Here is a 23,487-nt window from a genome sequence, read left to right on the forward strand (position 1 = left end):
TGTTGGCTAACGATAATTTCATGATTTTCATGCAAGGATTGTCTATCAATGGGATATTAATGGGACTGTCACTACTATTTGTCGGACATAACTTTCATATGATTGCTGTTACGGCCACAACATCGTCTGATTTGTTCTTTTATTACTTTATTTAATCTGAATAGTCAGTTGCAGGCTGGGAGATAGGGCCGTATAATAAATTTGTAAGAAAAGAGGCTAAAAGATGGATGTCTATGGCCAGCTTTAGAGAGTGCTTGGTGGGTGCTAGTGGGCTGCCCTATGCCAGGTGGTAAGGACAGGCTACTTTGGGCTCACTGACGCTGGCTCTGCACCTCATGCTTGATTTTCTGTCCAGTGTAAGGTGTAGAGCACAGCTAGACCCCAAACAGAAATGCTCTGCCCCTTAGTGCTCTTGCACTTCTGTCCAGGGTCTATGTAAATTACCCATAATAAATCTCAGTATATTCTATAATGTATGTATAGGCACCTGAGGTCCAATGTCTAGGGCATAGGGTTGCTACCACCAGCCAGTGTGGGGACATGCCTGTGAGAGGGAGGATCAATAACATTGGGGAGAGAGGATTATGTCATAGGCCACATCAAGTGAACATAATTTGTAAGATGGGGTAGAGGGGAGAGCGGGAATGGGCCAGGGCCAGAGGACTATTATTGTGGGTACATTTTGGTAAAACACCAGCCCCAGTCTTGGTTGTTATTTTACCAGCTTGAATGGTGAAATATTGGCCAAGTGGCAACCCTACTAGGGCAGCAGCTTCAGGCTTTTTCAATGTTTCTAGCATGCTACAAAATACTTGCAACAAAAACTGGAGGTAGAGCTGAGAGAATGCTCCTCCTACTGGATTAGCGCATGCTAATGGATATTGTGTATCCACCAATTGGGTTGGAGATATTGAAGCTGGGGGAGGGGCATGCCTAGAACAACATTATGTATTATGGTGGTGCCAGACACTTTCCTATAATAGACCAGATTCAAATCAATGAGAAAATATTTTTTTATGGTTTCTCACGTAAAAATAATTATGGGCAAGATTCAATTTGAAAAAAAAACTTGAATTCAGTTCCAATTTTTCCTAAAGTAAGATTACCACAGAAAGGGCCAGAAAGGACCAATGAGCATATTATCTACAGAAATGGCAGTAAGAAATGTCCAATCAGCATATTAACCCCACACGTGCAAGGAAGAAATGGACAACACGCATATTAACCTCAGACAAGTAAGATCACTGCAGAAATGGATTATGAGCATATTAACCAAAGACGATAAATATAAATATAAATATACTAACCACAGGCATGTCAGTAAGATCACTGTAGAAAATAGACAATTAAAATATGAACCCTAGACCTGCCATTAAGGTCACTGCAGAATTACATCATCCACTTTCGCACAAGCAGAATCCTACCACTGTTTCTTCTTTCTCTTTTTTTCTCATGCTCCATGCTCTCATGCTTGCCCCAATCTGCCTCCAGCAAAAAAAAATCAAGATGGTCATAATCTTTAACCTTTTAAACCTCCTTACAGGCACAAATCCCAATAGATTGACGGGCAGGTGGCGGGGGCAGGGCCAGACCAAACAGACTGGGCGCCCATCGCCGTGCGCGTGCATTTGCACCCTGATGTTTAGGTTGCCACCGTTTCATAAAATCTCCACCTGCCATTGGAGGGGGCGGGAACAAAAGTTGCGAGCTGTGATGTAAAAGGGGCGGTCATTATGTAAAAGGGGGTGGAGCCACAGCACACGATGGCCAGCTACATTGCCGGTAAAATTGTAATACCAGCCTTGGCAGGTGTTTTACCAGGAATACAAAGAACAAGTAAAAGGTGGATTGCAAAACCAATATATTTAAAAATACAATTTATTATATAATCACTAAAACACCAGGAAACACAATGAATCATTTATGAATAAATAGTAGTAAAATCAGTAATAAATACAATCCAGGTGGGTAATCACTTTCCTGTAGGGAAAAATTTAATTGACTAATCCTTGGTGTTGGTATATGCTTGTTATTTTAGAGGGCAAGAGAATAGTTGTTTCCTAGAAATCAGAGCCGGAATTTTTCCAATATGGTGAAGCAGTGGAGTGTGCAGAGTGCTTAGCTAGATATATCAAACAGGCAGACTGATGGATGGCTGGATCTAGAGAGCAGATTATCAAAAGGGGTATATTGGGGCGTCCCCCACTCCCTCCTCCTTGCCAGCTGCAAAGGCCCCCCAAAAAGAAGTTGGAATAGTCTCACCAGATACACAGTTCCGGAATTTCTCAAGGGCACAGCTGGATTTGAACTCTCAGCAGCCTTAAGCCTGTTTCACAAATTTGCTTCTCTGCAGATGTGCTTTTCACAATGATCCAAGATGGCGCACCATCTGTTTCAGTGCGTGCACTCCACAGCGGAGCGCAACCTCGGATTCCTTTTCATGATCTCCCGTTGCTTCGCCGATTTCACAAACTAGCAGATCACGAAGAGCCGGCAACGTGTAACTTTTTAACAATTATTTCATAGTTTGGATTAAAACCATAAAGTGATAAAAGTCCACACCAAGGAATGATCCCACCTGGATGCTGCAACACATTTCACAACACTAGGGATTTCTCAAGTAGTTAAAGACCGGCAGTTTTACCGGCTAGGCTGGTAAAATACCGGCCGGGTGGCAACCCTATCTGAAGTCGGGGGGGGGGGGCAGAGGATAGGGCCGGTGTGCAGAGGGGAAGAAGCAGAGGGAGGCAGTCGGGTTAAAAAAATAACAGTTTGTGCAAACTATAGATGACTTATACAGAAAACATTTGCTATGGTCCTGCCTCCTGCCCATTTCCGTGATTGACAGTTTTGTTTACACACACTCAGACAGACCCAGTTTGAAGTTATTTATTAAATTCCATGCAAATTCTGCTGTATATGAAAAACATAGAAAACTGTATACAAATTAAAAACAAACAAAACAATCACTCGACAATACTGAAATACAGGTGAAACAGTTGTGTACAATGTACATTTTGTAAACTGCATTTCGTTGTTAAAATCACTTGGCAAATGTAGGATTAGTAGGACTTTAACGTGGACGTCAAAATTGACGCGGGTGTAAAATAAAGTCAATGGGCATCCGAATAGCGTTGCCGTGTGACAGTTTTGACATGAGCAACTTTTTCGACGTGTGTCCAAATTATTTTGACATTGACAAATTTTCGCGGGAGTTTTGCGAATTTATTCCACGGCGGCTAAACGTGGAAATTTATTCGGCCGTCACTGTACCATAGGTCTAAATGCCTCCATGTTTCCTACAAGCAAACCACTGCACCCTCCTGTCTGCCTGCTTTCTTCTATTTTAAAATGTATGTTAAACCCCCCTAGGCTAGGACCCATTCAGTCAATACATGAATGGGTAATACTGAACACATGAATGGAAACAGCATCTGACTGGGGGCCCAGGGTTTAGGCCAGTTTTTTTCCCAGTGTCCCGCTGGCCCAGTCTGACCCTGACTGGAAACCAGATCTTTAGAGGAAGAAGAGAACCTGAAAGGATTTCACTCTGGGACCCAGTAAATTCCAGGAGCAGACCCGCAGGAATGTCCAATTCATTGCAACTGTCATTCTGAACAACCAGGACTCATTTAACTGATTTTACTTTGAACTAAATTGCTTAGTTAAAGTTACAAAAAAATGATCTTCAAATACATTTATACTAAGTAATCCAACTGTTCAGAGTTGGCCGTTTTGATAAACAAGCTTAAAGTGATACTGACACTAAAAATTTCATTTCAAAATATTCATCTACATGAAATGTAATGTTGATCGTTTATTGCTGATAGTTCTGCTTTTGTAAGTAATTGTTGATTGAAGTTCCTAAACCTGAATGTTTTGTCAACCTGACTGTCCATTCTCAACTTGTCAGTTAGAGTTTCTAATACTAACGGACTCCTGCTGCACAGATATGGCAGCCTCTCCTAGAGGAACAGGGTAATAAGAAAGGTAATGTAAAAGCATCAGGCAAATACATTTATGGCAAAATTATAAATAGCATTCAAAGATAATGTTATGATAGATATAAAAAAAAGATTATTTTCTGGGGTCCGTATCTCTTTAAAAGAGTATCAACAGATCATGGAAAAAATAGCCCTTTAAGGGCTCTTACACGGGCGTTTTTTCCTGCGATGAACAGAAGAAAGCGCAAAGCAGGGGAGCGCACGAATTAACGCTCGTGTGTAAGAGCCCTAAATGTTGTACCTTAAATTCTAGTAATAAAAGAAAATCTATAAAGAAACATATTGACTCTTAGGTGTCACCACTGATCCATGTATCAGTTTTGTGCGGCAGTTGGTTGTCACTACAAAATACATGCTCAAAGACATTACAAATATATTACACTCCACTTCAGCCCTGTATGCTGTGAAATACTGAAAATGGCAGCCCTTTGTGAAATCAGCCCGCGCTTTTTGTTACATTAGAAAAAAACAAGTCTTTCTGAGGAAATGTCTGTGACGCAGTTGCTGAGGATGAGAAGAAGACCATCAAGTCCTTCAAGAATAACTGTATTAGCTCAGGACATCTCCGGCCTAGTGGTCTGCAGCTCAGGATTTTGGCCCTGGGAGATGTTCAGGTGAAAGCTGACTGTTAGCCGATTGGGAAACCTTAACAGATTAAACAAACTGGGCTAAAAAGAACCTGCCGAGGTGTTCGAGATGAACACGAAGCAGAAAATCCGTAAGCAAGCGCTCAGCTGTAAAGTGATGTCCAGTCTTCTGTCCTCGATAAACTGCGCAGGAGAAGAAGACATCCCACCTAAGAGTAGCGTGCCAGCTTGTTGTAGTTTTGGTCCAGGTTTCTACACAGACACATCGACAATGTCATGACAAAGAGCTACAAAAGAGCAGGCAAAAGGGAGAGGATATTAGAGATACATATATTTGTCATCACAAGTAACTCTGTCAGGCCAATCAGAGGTCATGGTTCTCCAAGGTGACTTTTAACATCCTCGTATTTTACAACAGGGGTTGCATTATTTATAAATAAGCTTCAAGTCATGTGACAGAAGTTACTAAGCACCAATTATAAGGATTTCATTTACAGCAGGGTTTCCCAACCTTTTTTACCCGTGAGCCACATTCAAATATAAATTGAGTTGGGGAGCAACACAAGGATGAAACATGTTCCTTGAGGTGCCAAATAGGGCCGTCATTGGCCATTTGGTAGCCCCATTTTACATATTTTAACTTAAAATTCAAAATAAATGTTCATATAATCAGTAGAACGATCAACCTTAGGCTTCTGGCTATTTAAGAATTTTAACTCGTGTTATTTTCAGTTCTACACTGAACACTGCTACAATGTGAAGGCTGCAGTTAACACTGTCACGCCACACTGATAAAGCCAGAGGTTCTTGGTTGGTTCAACACTCCTATCTTCTAAAGTTCAGGGTTGAACACAAACCACAGCTTAAAGGACTAGGGTGAATAATGTTTAGGCTGAATATTTACATGATTAGTATTACAGGCCAAAGGTATATTTTGAAGAATGCTACAGGCCTAAGGTGTATGTTGAATAATGCCACAAGCAAGCTAGTCTAATTGTCTAAGATGAACACTTCTATAGCCTGAATGCCAAGATTTGACAGTGATTTTAAGGTTAAAGGACTATAGCCTATAGAGTTAAGTTAAATACTACCTACTACATCCTGAAGGTCTCAGAAGGATAATGCTTCAGCCTGAAGGTCTCAGATGGATAATGCTACAGCCTCAATGTCTGAGATGGATAATGCTATAGCCTGAAGGTCTCAGTTGGATAATGATAAAACCTAAAGGTCTCAGCTGAATAACCCCACACCCTGAAGGTCTCAGTTGGATAATGCTATAGCCTGAAGGTCTCAGCTGCATACTGCTACAACTTAAAGGTCCCAGCTGAATAACCCTATACCCTGAAGGTCTCAGATAGATAATGCTACACCCTGAAGGTCTCAGATGGACAATGCTACAGCCTCAAGGTCTCAGATGGATAATGCTACAGCCTGAAGGTCTCCGATGGATAATCCTACACCCTGAAGGTCTCAGATGGATAATGCTACAGCCTCAAGGTCTCAGATGGATAATGCTACAGCCTGAAGGTCTCAGATGGATAATGCTACAATCTAAAGGTCTCAGCTGAATAATCACACACCCTGAAAGTCTCAGATGGATAATGCTACAGCCTCAAGTTCTAATATGGATAATCCTACACCCTGAAGGTCTCAGATGGAAAATGCTACAGCCTCAAGGTCTCAGATAGATAATGCTACAGCCTCAAGGTCTCAGATGGAGAATGCTACAACCTAAAGGTCTCAGCTGAATAACCCTATACCATGAAAGTCTCAGATGGTTAATCCTACACTCTGAAAGGAGAAGGAAAGCTACAGAGGCATTTTATTGCCAAAAGATTAGCTGCAATAGTGCAAGCTAGAATGCTATATTTATTCTGTAGAATGTTTTACCATACCTGAGTAAAAAGCTCTAGAAACTCTCTGTTTGTTTAAGATAGGAGCTGCAGTATTAACATGGTATGACATCACTTCCTGCCTGAGTCTCTCCCTGCTCTGGGCTCAGATTACAGCAGAGAAGGGAGGGGAGGGGGAAGAGGAGCAAACTGAGCATGCTCTTGCCCAGGGCAATGAGGTTGAAGCTGAAGGCAGGAAGTCTAATACAGAAGCCCATGTGTACACAATAGAAGGAAAGAAATGCTTCTTTTGACAGGGGACTCAGAGCAGCATTACTTTGAGGGTTTACTGGTATATTTAGGTGGACCTTTCTGATAAGGCTTACTTAGTTTTAACCTTTCCTTCTCCTTGAAGGTCTCATATGGATAATGCTACAGCCTGAAGGTCTCAGATGGATAACGCTACAGCCTGAAGCTGAATAATCACATGACTCCAGAGGACTTGGTTGTGGGTAATGCCCCATTTCATTGATGAGGAGACAAAAAGAAGAAGGTGTTTCTCAGGGCAAGGGCAACTAGCAGGATTTTGCTGGAATCTCCCAACTCACTGAATGATGCTATTTTTCAATTTTAAGTGTAAGTGTTATCACTGCAGATCTGTAAGGCGTTCCAGACCACTTGATGAACAGCTATACAGCAGTTCTATACAAGTAACATGCGGGCAAACTCATCTTTTACCTTTAACTGCCCTTTAAGGACTTAACAAAACTATTCAGAGATTATATGTGTTTACATGGAGATGCTACTTCTTAAAGGCATACATATAAGGGCTCATCTGCATTGTAGCACTATCTGCAAAGAGCTAAATGTTGCTGCAGTCTGATAATTCCCCCCTCCCCCACTGCAGTAATACTGGAAAGAATTCCGGTCACTTCTAAGGTGCTGCTAAATTATAAAAAAAAACAGAAACAAATACTGGGCTTCCTATATCTTAATTAATCTCCATATTAAGAACATTGACATCAAGCAATGGGATCTTGGGTGTCTATATTACAAATATGGCCCTGGGGACACCAACCTAACTACTATGAACTAGGTTTGCTCATCCATACAAATAAATACCAATAAATAAAATGACCCAAGGGCACCCACAGTTTAAGGTGTACTCAGGCATGGTATTTATTTACCTGGACAAACCATTAAATTCTGTTCTGGGTCTTTTAGAGCTCTGTAAATGTGAAACCCATCCAATGTTCTTCAGTAAGGTTACTAATTAAACCTAATAACTAAATGTTCCTTTTAGGTAACCTGTCATTATAGCACAAAGTTTAGAGCTCCGGACCCTGGTGTTTCCAAAATTAAGCCCAGAACTACTGTTTGCCACCTTGGTAAATAATTACCAGGGGTTAATCAAGTTCACAGAAGTTACATCCTGCTTAGTGAATCTACTCCGAAATAGCTGACCAAATGCTTGTGCAAGCCGAAAGTCTAACTTTCAAAAAACACATTTTTGCATAACAGATTTTGCTCATCAGCCAGCAGGAGGCAGTGTCAAGCTACTGAGTCCAAAGGGTCCATGATAAAAGGGAAACCCTGACTCAAAACATAAAAAGAATCAGAAACAAAAGAATGTTTCACAATTAAAGCAACATGCACCGCATGATTTCCCAACCAACAGCATAGGCCCCACATTCAGTTGCACTAGAACACATTGCAACCTTCAGGCCCCTATACAAGGGCCGATAAAAGCTGCCGACAGACTAAGTCGGCAGCTTATTGGCCTATGTTTAGAGCTCTCCGACAGGCTTTACCGATCGATATCTGTCTGAAAGTCGGCCAGATGCCGATCGGGCCGGGTGAAAAATCCAGTCGGATCGCGGCCGCATCTTTTCGTTGATGTGGTCCCGCAATCTGACCACCCGTCTAACCACCATTCTGATCTGATCGTTGCGCCCTGGTGCCCACGATCAGAGCAGCCCGATATCGCCTACTTTCAATGTGGGAATATTTGGGAGAGTTCCGCTCGTCTGCCGACATCGCAAATGAGTGGATCTCACTGTGTATGGCCACCATTATTCACAGTGAAGCTGCTGGTATGAAGCCTGACAGCTCAAGACTGGCACATTAAGGATCCAGAATTAATAAGCATTTACCTTGCCAGTATTCTCCATAAAGGTCTCTGTGGGTCACAGACAGAAACTGGTTACATACAATATTCAAGTAAAAGGATCCATCCCTCCATTCTGAGTTTTTCATCAGTTTGCCTGAAAACGCATTATTCCGTGCAGTACAGATGTAAAATTTAGATTTCTGCTGACAGTTGTGATTTAAAGGAGAAGGAAAGTCAAAACAGAAATAGCCTTCTAAACAAAGTCTTGTGGACATAGAAATCACTGACCGTTTTTAAAGATTCCTCTGTGGTCTCATGTAGAAGTAGCTAAGCTGTCTGAACACTGCAGTGTGTGAGTTGGGTGACGTCACTATTTTTTCAGGCTCTTGCTCCCTGCTGCCCGAGGCAGCCTTGAAGCGCATAGGGCATAATTCAGTTGTTTTGCGCATGTACTGGGGAGCTTCCATTTGCATATGCATTTGTATTTGCATGTTACCGGATTTACGTTTTGGTTTCAAGGATTTTATGTTGCTAAATCAGCCCTCTCCCTTGCCAAGCGCCATATTTTATTTGCAAAATACTTTTTATTTTGAGCGTCCCTGCAAAAGTTTCTAGTGTGTAGTCGCATGTGTGTCCTGGCACGCTCATGGGAGGGGCTGTGCTGGAGGAGCAGAAGGGACCGGGACAAAAGAACACTCCTAGGAACGGGAAGCGCTACTCGATTGAAGAAGGTGGGGGTGAGAGAGTTTCAACAAGCTGCAAGAAGCCGTTCTGTGTGAGTAGACACAGAAACAGCTAGTATTCTGGAGAAGGAGGGGTTTACGGAACGCATTTTAGGACATCCTGCAGCGAAATACTTCTCCTTCATGCGATGTCCTATGTCTTTGGAATGGCTCATCGGTTGCTTTTACCGTCAGTCATCGTTGAAATCTGCAATCGCACCTCCGTCCTCTACCCTCCCTTCTCAACCTTCAGTCTTACCAACTCCGCCATCAGCCCTCCATCCTCCACCCTCAATCCTCCATCCTCCACCCTCAATCCTCTTCCTTCCGCCCTCAATCCTCTGCCTTCCGCCCTCAGTCCTCTTCCTTTTAGTCCTCGTCCCTCCGCCCTCCCTGCTCAGTACTCCCCCTCAGATCTCTCTTTTCAGCCGACAGTCTTATTCATAACTTTCTGAAGTGGTGAGCGAGGGTGGAGGGCTGAGGGGGAAGACTGAGGGCGCAGTTCGTATGACGGCTGAGAATGAAGGGTAGAGGACGCAGGTGCGATTGCAGATTTGGACGATGACTGACGGTAAAAGCAACAGATGCACCATTCCGAAAACATAGGACATCGCATGAAGGAGATGTATTTCGCAGCAGGATGTCCTAAAATGCGTTCCGTAGGGGTTGGGGGGAAAGAGTTAAAAGCCATCTGGAGAGGCAGGCTGAAGGGGCCGGGAACAAGATAACTGAAGTGGCTGCTGTGTAACAGAAGCAGTATGGGAAGGCAGTGAAATGCGTGCATGCGCAGTAAGGTGAAAGAAGAATAGGAAGCCTACGCTACCTTACTAACATGGCGCCTGTGTGTCTGATTATGCGAACAGAAGAAGCAGATGAATTCTACATGATAGGATTAATATATGTGAGTTACAAACATAGCGATTTGGTAGGTCTTGGGGAGTAGATTACAGGGAAATAGGTATTCATTTTTGCCTTTCCTTCTCCTTTAAAGTACCTGCTGTTGAGCTTAAAGCCTATGAAATCTGGTACTTTAATGCCTTTTCATTATGTACAGCATCTCATTAGCCCTAGTATTTCAATCTTTTGCAACAATCTGAGCAGATATGAATGTTATATATAATTTGGGGATGGTAGGGAAGTTGGTATCCCTTAACACACATGTGAAGGAGTGAAATCTATTGTCTTATTTATTAAAGTCCGAATGTGAAAAACTTGAGTTTTTTTTACTATATAATCCAAATTTTTAGTGGGAAAAAAAACTATTTTTTTTTTAGATTTATTATACTCCGAGGCTGCAAAAAGTCAGAATCCGAAAATACTCCATCTTCAACCTGTCGAGGTCCTGTAGAAGTCAATGGCAGAGGTCCTATTTGCAAATTGAAGATATGGTCTGTGCTGGGTTTAGTACAATAATCAGAACATTTCAGGCTTTTCTGCTGATTTCACAACGACTTTTCAGGCGTCAAGTGTGAAAAATTCGGGTTTTTCGTGCACCAATCCAAAAAATTAGCATTTTTTCCCAATCCGATTTTTTAAATGTTTTTTTTAATGATAAATATTCTGGTTTGGTTGGATTTTTTTTTTTTTTTTAAACATGAGAAAAATTCGGATTTTATAAATAACCCCCCTAGTGTCCATGTCAATGTAAAAAGGCTTATAAATCTCAAAGACTTCACTACTCTACCTTTATTGGCCATATTTGGTTGGGAAATGTGTTTTAGGTTTTTAAAAAAGTTTCTTCTCTATAAATAGAGGTTTGATATGATCCTGGCAGCATATTTGCTTCATTTGCCTCAGATTCACTCCCTTGTCATGATATCAATGTTAAGTAAATTACTATTATATTATTAAGATTGTACATAAAATAGCTACTCATATGCAGATTTGCTCAGAATAGAGGCAAGGACCAGTCCACAAAACACCAACAGGGGAGCAAACAGGCACAGAGAAAGAAGGAAAACTCAAACAGCAGGCAAAGCCCCCATTCTACCTCTCAATCACTCCAACGTTTCAAGCACAATGCACCAAAAAAAAACATTTTTTATGGTAAGTAGGTCATTAAAGAGGAACTTTAAATTAAGTCAGTATTGCAAAATATTTCCAAGGATAAACATTTGTACTTATACAGAAGGGAAGAGAAACCCAAGCCAAATAAGCTGAGTAGTTGTGAAATACTCCATGTGTGTTGGGAGTTGGCACCACGTGGAGACGGTCAGAATGTAACAGAAAAGAGGAATAGAAATCAGTCAGTGTAAGTGAAAAAGAAATGGGAAACATACAGTGTTGAATGGGAAACATACAGTGTTGTGTGTTTCCTAAAACAAACCTGTACTTTGTTTAGCCTGTATTTTGGCATTTTCATTTCTGCAGGGACCCCATATCCAACCCCCTCTGACATGCAGTAAGCTGCACATTCATACTTCTAGTCGATAAAGCCAACATATACTGTAAGGTTTATATTTACCCTACAAATGCACCTCTAAAATTTTAAGTGATGCTTAAAGGAAAACTATACTCCTGAACAATGTACGTCTGCATAAAAAAGATATTGCATAAACAGCTCATATGTAAAACCCTGCTTCATGTCAATAAATCATTTTCATAATAATAAACTTTGCTAATAGTATGGGCCATTGGGTAATCTTAAATAGAAAATTGCCATTCTATGAACTAAGGGCCGCCCCTTGGGATCCTTCTTCCTGTTACAGTTAGAGCTGCAGTTTTTCTGGTCAGGTGATCTCTGAGGCAGCACAGAGAATATCATAAAATGGGGACTCAAAGGAAAAGATATAAAAGGGCAATATCTACTTAAATATATATACCAGTTTGGTAAGATTCTTTAATATGCCACTTAATTTGATATAAAATCTGTTGCTTTTTGGGGTATAGTTTTCCTTTAAAGGGATACTGTCATGGGAAAAAACATTTTTTTTCAAAATGAATCAGTTAATAGTGCTGCTCCAGCAGAATTATACACCGGAATCCATTTCTCAAAAGAGCAAACAGATTTTTTTATATTCAATTTTGAAATCTGACATGGGGCTAGACATATTGTCAATTTCCCAGCTGCCCCAAGTCATGTGACTTGTGCTCTGATAAAATTCAATCACTCTTTACTGCTGTACTGCAAATTGGAGTGATATCACCCCCTCCCTTTTCCCCCCCAGCAGCCAAACAAAAGAACAATGGGAAGGTAACCAGATAGCAGCTCCCTAACACAAGATAACAGCTCTAGAACAGCACTCAATAGTAAAAACCCATGTCCCACTGAGACACATTCAGTTACATTGCGAAGGAAAAACAGCAGCCTGCCAGAAAGCATTTCTCTCCTAAAGTGCAGGCACACGTCACATGACCTGTGGCAGCTGGGAAATTGACAAAATGTCTAGCCCCATGTCAGATTTCAAAACTCAATATAAAAAAATCTGTTTGCTCTTTTGAGAAATGGATTTCAGTGCAGAATTCTGCTGGAGCAGCACTATTAACTGATTCATTTTGAAAAAAAAAAAAATTCCCATGACAGTATCCCTTTAAGTACCCTGTCACATAAGGGTGTTAAGATGTGATGCATTCAAAATATATGGCTAATTAGCCACCACTATAAGTAATTGAGAAGAAAGGCAAGCACAGCAATCACATCAAACGAGGCAAAACCTGACGGGGAAGAAGAGGATATCATCCGAAGAACTTCTAGTTATTTTTTTCTCTAGAACCAAAACCAGCACTTGGCCCAGGAACTGAAGGAACTGAGTGGTAAATTTGAAATGTAAAAAAAGTCATGGATTTTTTTAAACACATAATATGCAACCAGAGAAAGGGGCTTTTGGGTATATTTTGGCATAAGTCTTTACTCAATTAAACCTACATCAGTCTATAAATATCACATTCTGCATAATTTTTCACCCTGCTGCTATCAAAATAACATATTAGGACAAAGCCACATGTAGCCATTGCTGTCTCTTTGCTTTTGCTGTCACGGGTCTTTCTTGCTAACAGTGTAGCATCAGAGTTCCCATAAGTGCCTTATTGCCTCCTATATTGCCTCCTATATGAATTGCATAAAAACAGCAGCCTGCAATCACAAGTCTTTAAAGGGGACCCATCATCCAAAAAAAATATTCAAAATCTTATTTTATTTAGTTAAGCAAAATGAACTTTAATTAAACTATATAAATTATTTGAATCTTGTTTCCTTCAGTCTGGGAATTCATAATTATAGCAAGCAGGCAGGAGCCATATTGTGGACACTGTTATTAAGACAAGCCTTGCATCATCTCAGAAGCTTGTTTGTGCACCAGAACAATTAAATGGTAAAGAGAACAGGGGAATGTGGGGAGAGCAGTGACATCTAGGAAGTGCTGAATGGAAAGTGAAAGTAATTGTCTGCCCCGCCTCTATGCCTCAGGCATAGAAGAGGGGCAGACAATATTTGATTGAGAACTGCGATTTTTAAATTAGTTTACAACAGCTATGAATGCTTCAATAAAATATAGAAATTGGGTTTCATGTTAATTTGAAAAGGACTTTTATTATACAGATTTTTGTGTCTGGGTGACAGGTCCACTTTAAGGGTCATATTTATCAAGGGTCAAATTGAAAAAACTTCGAAATTAAGTCGAAGTTTTTTTTTTTGGTCGATTAGGTCCGAATCAGCCGTATTCGATTCGTACGAATCTTATGAATAACGCATTAGATCGAATTCGATTTGACGTTTTTCCCCCAAAAAACTTTGATTTTTCAAAGTCCACCAATTGACTCCAGATAGGTTCTAGGAGGTCCCCCATAGGCTAAAACAGCAATTCGGCAGGTTTTAGATGGCGAATGGTCGAAGTAGAATTTTTAAAGCAACAGTACATGATAAATTTCGATATTCGAATTTTCGATTTTTTTTTTCAAATTTGAATCGAATTTGGACTATTCCCTAGTCGAAGTACACAACAAGTACCTCGAAATTCGAATTATTTTCATTCGAAAATAATAAATCTTCCCCAAAGTGTAACTTACAAAGTATGGCCCCAATTGATAGCAGAACCCCAACACTGGCTTGGCTTCCCCCTAGGCCCTTCACTGGAGTAATAAAACACCTGTCCTCATCTTGACAGCAAAAACGTGTTTCATCCAATAATGGGTAGAAAAGAGTACAGCTGTAGCCTTACAACAGAACACATAATACTTGTAGCACACAAAGCCCTCAGGAATTGTCGTGCCTTGTAGCCGAGTCACCTTTCTTATTGTAAAAACACTTCTAATACTGTATGTAGTACACTACTGACATTGTTAGTTCTGTACATACAAATGTAGATCTGTCTCGGTCAGGAACTTTGTTTTTTCTCTATCAATCTCAACGCCAGCCAAAGCTTCACTGCGGTAAAGATTTTCCATTTTATTTTGGCTGGATTACCTTTACTACCATGATATTTCCTCCTAAACAGCACAATGGCTTCATTTGTAGTCAATAATTCCATATGACATGGAACTCTGATTGCTCATTACTTTGAAATCAGTTCGCTTTACTCACCTCCAGCATAGCGATACCTATACACACGCCGACAATGGTGATGCTGTTATTTAGGAGAAATGCCTGCAGAGTGTTCATGCAACCCTGGTGTAAAAAAAGGACAAGAAAGGAAGATGGAGTTCAGTATCTAAGGCATAATTGTCTACAAACAATGCAACCAACTTTTTACCTCTAACAGTTTCTATAATTAACAATCAAACCCAAAGAGGGAAGGAAAGAGTGTTAAACCTTTGCCATTACTGATGCAGTATATTCATATAGACCTACATGTAAATGGCAGTTAAGTTGAACTTACTGTCTGATATACTGGCCATTTGTCTTTGGCACCAGAGATGCAGAATCCAGCCTTTGCCTCTGGGAATTCCATGGATGAGTTAACACTGCTGTTTGTATGGAAAGCAGAAACATTCCGGCAGGAACAAGGATACAGGTTTATGGATATGTTCTGCATCTTATGGTTTTTCAGCCAGTCCTCTGGTACATACCAGCCACAGCACTGCATCTGCAGAATAAATCAGGTCAGTATATGGGACAGTAGCAATAACGAGAAGAATAAGAGAAAAACAAACATGAAGGGAATGGAAAAGACAGAGACAAGACATAACAAGAAGATACAAAACCAAGTAGAAAAACCACCAGTTGTGGAATGGACGTTTTCCCCCTATAATATTCTGTACACGTTAATGGGAGACAGGGAGGGGTCTCTGCTGACATGAAATATGCAGAAATGGAGGTTAGTTTGTGTGATGTTCTGCTAAAATTTTTAAACCCATCACCAGTCAATCAGAGTACGCTGAACTCGACCTGCCATGGTAATCCTCTCTGGTTATATTAAGAAGTCATTGTTGCCTATATCAGTCATATGAAGATGAGAACATGAGAGAGTAGACAACAATGGTGGACCCATTGCTCTTAGGTTTAACCTCTTCTGGTGCAGACTGGCTAATGAAAGGCTTTATATACTATTTTTAGACTTAGGCCTTTTCTATGTTTTGGACAAATTTAAAACTGAAAATAGTAGTATAATTCTTTGGGTTATTTACCTTTTCTTGAGCAAAGTCCCAGCCTTCCTCCAAATCTGTCTGGTTTGCATATAGGCCATAGTTCTTTATAACTGATTCAACAATGGTACCCAGTCTGGTACTCAGCTAAAAGGTAACATATCAAAAGGGGTAAGTTTAGCTTGCAAGCAATCAGTGAAATCAAACAGTGAAATTGCTCCTTACACCCAACATTTTCAGTTTATATCACCAAAATCTGGGTATAACTGGCTAACCCTCCAACCATATCAGTCCCACAAAACTCATTGGCCTGAAGAACTGTCAATGATTTAGCTCCTTTTTTTTCTTTAGGTTGGAGTAGTTGTCTTCTTGTACCTTCCAGGGTTCCTTATAAGGATTCATATTTAAAGGAGAAGGAAAGCTAACAAAGCAGTTTATCACCAATAGATAAGCAACAATAGTGCAAGCTATAACACTATATTTATTCTGCAGAATGCTTTACCATTAATGAGTAAACAGCTCTAGAAGCTCTCTGTTTGTTTAGGATAGCAGCATATTGGCTTGGTGTGACATCACTTCCTGCCTGAATCTCTCCCTGCTCATTCATAGCTCTGGGCTCAGATTATAGTAGGGAGGGGGAGAGGGAGAGAGGAACAAACTGAGCATGCTCAAGCCCTAGCCCTGGAGGTCTGAGTTGAAAAAAGGAAGTCTGATACAGAAGCCCATGTATACACAATAGAAGGAAAGAAAAGACAGAGGACTCAGCAGCATTACTTTGAGGGTTTACTGGTGTATTTATAGAGACCTTTCTGATAAAGCTTACTTAGTTTTAGCCTTTCCTTCTCCTTTAAAAGGATATTTGTAGCCTAGAATAGAATAGCTTATATACAGTATGTCAGAATTTCACTCAAATATCTCTGCAGATTTAGATTTTATATGTGCCTATGCCTATTCTACTCCAGCTAATGAGAGATTCCTTTGGTGCAATTATTTATTTTATTTAAATTCTAAATTAAAATTACTGTCTCTATCTTATATTGTATGCAGCTTGCTGGCAGGGACAGAACTAGGGGTTGGCAGAAGAGGCACGTGCCTAGGGCGCAAAGTTTAGGGGACACCAGACACGTACCTTCCTTGTTGCCTAGTCCTTCTCAGAGAGTTCTGCTCTCCAACGGCAAAGCGTGCCTGTTCACACAGGGTTATACAGCCTAGCTTAAAAGCTTCTAAAAATTTGAGCTTGTCAGATAATTACAAAAAAATTCTGAAACCGATCAGAGCACCTCCCACTGACTTCTATGGGACCTCGACAGCTTTTACTTGGTGCAGTTTTGTATTAGAGGTTTTAATGAATTTATAAAGCTTGAATTTTCAGAGCTTAAGAGAAATACAAAAGTTTTAGAGAAAATATACAAATCGTGAAAAAAATAGAAAACCAAGTTTAGTAAATAGGCCCCTTAGCGCAATTAACTATCATGTTGGATAGACTGCACGTGATCTATCATGTGTGTGTGATAGACTGGTAGGGAGCTAGGGCAGCCTACAGCCTGTGTGGTCAAACTGCAATGCAGACAATACAGGTAGAGAGATTATGGGCTTCACTTGGGGACAATCCCTGCTGCATACATTGGGAAAAGCCACAGTCCACTTACCATTCTAACCAGAATAATCAGCTACTGTACATCCTACTGCAAGATTATGCGGAAAAGGTCTGACTTCAGCGTAACATTAGGGGGCAGATTTATCAAGGGTCAAATTTCGAAATACAAAAAACTTCGAAATTCGACCATCGAATTAAAAAACTTAGAATATTGAATTTGAAGTTTTTTCATCAAATTTGGCAATCCTGCGGTCGAATAAAAATCGTTCGATTTTAGCATACGATCTAATGATTTTTATTCGATGTGTAAGAGGGTCCCCATAGGCTAACATAGCACTTCGGCAGGTTTAATTTGGCGAAGTATTGAAGTCAAAGTTTTTTTTAAAGAGGCAGTACTTCGATTATCGAATATTGGAACGATTTCTAATTTGAATCGAAGTTAAAGTAAATCCGAAGTCGTAATATCCTATTCGATGGTCGAAGTATCCAAAAAATTATTTTGAATTTCGAATTTTTTTACTTCGAAAATTCCCTCGAATTCACTTCGACACTTGATAAATCTGCCCCTAAGAGAAGTTACACATTCCTGGGGATTATTCTTGTAAATAAACGTAATTGTTTTAGGAAGGGGGTGGCTACCTAGCAGCAGTATATAATGCAACGCTACTGCTATTATCTGTATAACATTATAGTGCTTGGAAGACTTTTGTTTCTGACTTCCTCCGACCCATTATAAGTGAAACAGGAATCCAGGAGTGAAGGGTTCACTTTGATTGATGTGTTTTTCAGCTTCACTTATTATGTCAGAATGTAAGAATGTTTTGTCCCTATAAAGGGCAAAAACTAAAATTTAATAACACTTTCAGCTCATGGAAACAAGATGCTTCCTAAATATAATGAATTTAAATCCCTGTACTGTTTTGGAAATAATCAAGTTACTTGTTTTGATTGACAGGTCAGTATATAATATTGACCTCTCTATCTTTTTTTTGGTGGTGGGAGCATTTCAGTTTTGGTTGTTTGATCAATACATTACAGTGCAAACATACACCTGTGCTTGGCTAAATCTGCCTGGAGAAAACACCCAGAAACAGGCAGTGTCAGGCTACGAGTAGAGTTACCACCTTAACCACCAGGGTTGTGCCATCAGAGATGGTAATTGACCAGATTGTGGCAACCCTAGCTAGGAGCAGAGCTAGGGGCATAATGAAGCATGCATCGGCAAGTTGCACACAAAATGGAGTCCATTTCTGTGTGTGATATATATATATTTATATATGTATATACACACACAGCTACTTACATTATTCCTCTGAGTGTACACCAACACTCCAATGGTGATCTGTGCAGAAAACAGCAGGAGAAGGAATGCAAAATACTGCAAAAGTATAAATAAAAAACATTCAGGGGTTAGAGAAAATATAGAAAAAGTGTAAATAATGTCTAAAATAACAAATGCAAAGGTTGCATGGAATGTAACAACAGATACAACATTTGCTTGGGTCTGGCAATCTTACTTACTAATCTAGCTCCATTTGAATAAGAGATAGGGAGAAAGTTTCTGTAATAGAACCACATTCCTAATACATTTCCCAACTTTTTTGAAAGGTCACGTTCCTTGATGGAAAATCTGGCATGGACACCATGCAGAACATGGGGTGCATGTGGTGGATTGTGGGTGTTGCTTAAAAGGTGCAGCATAGGGCAGAATATAAGTAAGATTCTGTTGAGTTGAACTGTGCCTTTAAATCTGTCTGTTAGGACACTGCAATGTGAAATTCCTTCCGATGGGGTGTCTTAATTATCAAAATCTGAATTTTTCTGATTATTTTAATAAAAAAGTTTGACCAAACTAGAATCCACAATTGGACCTTATTTATTATTAAAAAAGCACAATTTAATTGGATCGGGACAAACACAAACAAATTGAGCGAAAATCCAAACTGTGCGATTTTTTTCCAGAATGGCTCAATATTTTCAGGCTTTTTCCCAAAAAGCCTGAGTTTTTTTGATTTTTGCCCGAAAAGCCAAAAAATACTTGGAATTTCTGGCTAACTCCAGAGCAGACCACATAAACTTCCAAATAGGATAGAGACCTCTCCCATTGACTTATATACAACCTCGGCAGGTCTGAGATGCCGGATTTTCGGGGGTATAATAAATCTCGAAAAATTCAAAAATTCAGATTTTATACTTAACTAGAATTTTTTGAGTTTTTGGCATTCAGACTTTAATAAACAACCCCCTCAATGTCATTGCAATACAGTGAAAAGATGTATTAAGTTCTCTCAGACATTGGCTGAACTGTGACCAAATAGGATTTGCAACTGTTAAAAAAACCATAACGAGCACCCAAAAACTAAAACAGTTTAATAGCAATAAACTTTTGGACTTAAATGTAGCTAGAATTTTGTTAATCTGTTACAATGGCTCTGCTTTCAGAATACAGTTCCAAACTACTGAATTCCTAGGTGGGTGGAATTTACTAATTTGGCAGGGTTTTGGTCAGACAAGGGCATGTTAGGGCATAATAGGGGCTCCCCGTATATTATTAACAATGGGAGATGCTGACCTTCAAAAGCCTGAAAATCTAATGTCATACAAAATGCATTCTGTTTCATCTTTCATGCTCTAAAACAGAAGTCTTTGTTCCCCACTCCTATAAATATTATTACATTAACCACAAATGCAGAACCAAAATTTAATTAACTGTCGCTTAACCGGTCATTATTTCTGTGCAGTAAAACTATAGGATCTGTGTTTGATTCGCTCGGAAAAGGGATTCTTAGCCTATGGAAACAGGGATATTCACTTCTGCAAAAGATAATGTCAACCAAGGTTTGCTCACAGAGCGAAGGACCTGATTCCAATTCTGTAGACGTGAATTATCTCCAAGGAGTTTGTATGATCCCCGTGCATGCATGGAGTTCATCGTGTTTTCTCCCACACATAAAAATATGTATTTTTGCTATATAAATGCTCATAATTACTCTCTCTTTTGATCATGATTAAATTATAGGTGAATGCTTTTGAAGTCATTCTGTGATAAATGAAAAGAGGCAATTATAAAATCTATTCGGACACACCTTTCAGGGGAGAAGCTGCACACCAGAAGCCAGGCTATGAATATGAACTGGAGCTGTATGTAACAAATACATCTGATTCAGCAAATGCATCTGCTACACTGTCATAAGCAAACTCATGGAGTCCCACAATGGTCCACAATGGATTCTTTATAACTGTTCCTAAAGCCAAGCTCTGTTGCGTTACATTTCCAAGTGAATCACAGGCTAAAGGCCCAGGAACCAATGGCTGCTCCCATAAAGCTTTAATCAGAGGCTAAAGGCCAGGAATCAATGGCCGCTCCCATAAAGCTTTAATCAGAGGCTAAAGGCCAGGAATCAATGGCCGCTCCCATAAAGCTTTAATCAGAGGCTAAAGGCCAGGAATCAATGGCTGGTCCCATAAAGCTTTAATCAGAGGCTAAAGGCCAGGAATCAATGCCTGCTCCCATAAAGCTTTAATCAGAGGCTTAAGGCCAGAAATCAATGGCTGCTCCCATAAAGCTTTAATCAGAGGCTTAAGGCCAGAAATCAAGGGCTGCTCCCATAAAGCTTTAATCAGAGGCTAAAGGCCAGAAATCAAGGGCTGCTCCCATAAAGCTTTAATCAGAGGCTAAAGGCCAGGAATCAATGGCTGCTTCCATAAAGCTTTAATCAGAGGCTAAAGGCCAGGAATAAATGGCTGCTTCCATAAAGCTTTAGAGTGCCAGGTCTGCCAACATTCCATTGCACCCGGAGGGGCTGCGTGTGCGGCAAGACTACTTATTGACGATGTCGCTGAGAAAAATGGTTCCTGGTTGGACTGCTATGTGTAACAAGTAATAGGATAGCCCTTGCACTTTACGATCTAAAGTAAAAAAAAGTCACTCAAATAAAAGTCCCCAACTAATAATCACTTTTTAAGATCCAAAAAGGGGAGTCTCAAGTGTTGCCCTGAAGAGCAGTAGCTGCAGGTAGGAAGACTTTCGGATAATAAGTAAAGCAGGAATAAATGGTGGCAAGGCAGCCCTTCAGTTAATTATGAAGTACAACTTGAAGCAGTCAACAACAACCAAATGCTATCACAGGGTGATGGGAGTTGCATTTTAACAATAACATTGGACAGTGTTGCTTTAATTAAATGACAAATATTCTGTATTGCTGGGGAAACCACCACAACTAAAAACAACCCTGGCTCTAATTATATTATTGTAAACTTCCTCTTGATTATTAGTCCCATGCTACCTCAATACTGCCCCACCCAAATATGACTTTGGAACAGGCTTCCTGCTGCCTATACATGCACCCTGGTTACAGGCATGTAAGAGAATGCAGGTGTTTCCCTCTGGCAAATAAAGAAGTGTCTAAGCTAATGGTGCAGAAGGGTTGAACACACATCTTGTAAGGTCTGTACTGATATGGAATCAAGCTGCTGTCCAATTAACCATGTGCACCAGTTCTGTGCAGAAGATACTCAGAGGCCATGTTTTGCTGCCAAAATGTCTTTAAAAAATGTTAATATCTTTAAAATGAGAAAAGCAACAACATGTTTCCAACCTTTGCTCCTCCCACAGCTCAACTACCGTCCTAGCACCCCCTAAACATGTACATCATCAGTAGCTGGATGACTGCAATCCTTATTAATGGATGTAGGGAAATAAATCTATACGGTCTCGCTTACAAATCCCAGCAGGCATTTGATTTCCTTGAGTGACCCGAGGCAGCCTAGGAAACCCAGCAGCATGGTGAGGATTCCCACGCCAGAGAAGACATATGACCAGACCTTCAAGGTGGGCACCGAGGAGCCTGAAGGAGAGAAGGCAAAGGTGGGGATCAGAAAAGGGTTATATACTGTAATTACCAACGACTTAATTTCTCTCATTCTCTCGTGTTTAAAACTTTTCAGCCTTCGCCTGGAGACATCACACAAGCATAGAAATGTACATGTTGGAACACAGCCTGGAAACTACACATTCCCTTTTCATTTCTCCTTTCTCTTAGTTTTTTCTTCTGTTCTATGGAAATACTGTGCTTGCCAAACTCATACATGTCAGCACCTCTGACTCTTTTTGTTTATTATTATTCCCTAGTCACTAATGTGGCTTTATGCAACAGCCTTCATAAAAGGAAACTTTAATTACCATTACCAGCTTTAAAATGCATTTTTACAGGCATATGTCACATGTGTAGAAACAGTAGAATTGCCCTCTTCTGATGTCCAAGAGAAAAAGTCTTGTAGGTGTTATTGTAAAATAGACTTTTATAGCAAGGACATTGCATGTTGGTTGTTTTCCTGTAGATCCTGCATGGGCAAAAGGTTTTGACAAAGGTCTTAGGAAAGATATTCCCAGGCAGAGGCACTGGGTCCCTGAGTAGGACATCACATTGCATAAGGGTCCCATACCTGCAGGTCAGTATTATAAGATCTGAAGGCAAATGATAATTAAAAAACCAAGCACAGAGGCCTGTAGCAATTTATTTAAGGCAGGTAGCAGTGTGCAAACTTGTTCTATGGTAGAAAGCTGGCTTATTAGCAGTGAGTTATTATACACGAAACCTCCTCTAGCTGGGCAGAATATATAATGAACTATTTTGAGCCCAGTATGTTCTCCTTTTAATGTAAATCAGAGCTGTCTTCAGTGGGCACAAGTAGGGATGGCCTTCATAATGCAAGGCTATATGTAGGAACAGTTAAAGATATAGAAGGGTTAAAACACTTTAATTATGTACATTTTGCAAAATGCAATAGCAATACAAAGGTATTTTTTGACGTTTTGTCATCTACACCTGCATGTGCCATCACCTTTAATAATGAAAAATCTATGGTTTGTGTTATTTCTTGTGCTAAATAGGGTAAACGGGGAAAGTGAAGCTACTCCATGTTTAGTGAGATAGATATGGTAATCCGAGGTAAGATAACCAATATACTATCCATACAATCCTCTCCCTTTCCCTCTGTTGTGACTGTTTTGTAAGCAGGAGTCTTTAATGACCCTGTATACTGTAATCTAATTACTGTATTTACCTCGCACGGACCAAACGTGGAGTAGCTTCACTTTCCCTGCTTGCCCTGTT

General features: G+C 40.2%; 1 protein-coding gene across 1 annotated transcript in view; it reads right to left on the reverse strand.

Moving 5' to 3' along the window:
• Positions 1-2,874: 2,874 nt before the first annotated feature.
• The window catches only part of cd37.S (CD37 molecule S homeolog), a gene marked incomplete at its 5' end in the record, with an annotated part of 66,909 nt that continues 46,296 nt past the window's right edge, over positions 2,875-23,487 (reverse strand). The window contains 6 exon segments of the mRNA NM_001094216.1: positions 2,875-4,878; positions 14,774-14,857; positions 15,069-15,275; positions 15,817-15,921; positions 18,675-18,749; positions 22,094-22,218. Of these exon segments, the coding sequence (NP_001087685.2) occupies positions 4,801-4,878; positions 14,774-14,857; positions 15,069-15,275; positions 15,817-15,921; positions 18,675-18,749; positions 22,094-22,218 (674 nt within the window). The 3' untranslated portion in view covers positions 2,875-4,800.

Source organism: Xenopus laevis, chromosome 7S (genome assembly GCF_017654675.1).
Source record: "Xenopus laevis strain J_2021 chromosome 7S, Xenopus_laevis_v10.1, whole genome shotgun sequence".
NCBI classification, from domain to species: domain Eukaryota; kingdom Metazoa; phylum Chordata; class Amphibia; order Anura; family Pipidae; genus Xenopus; species Xenopus laevis.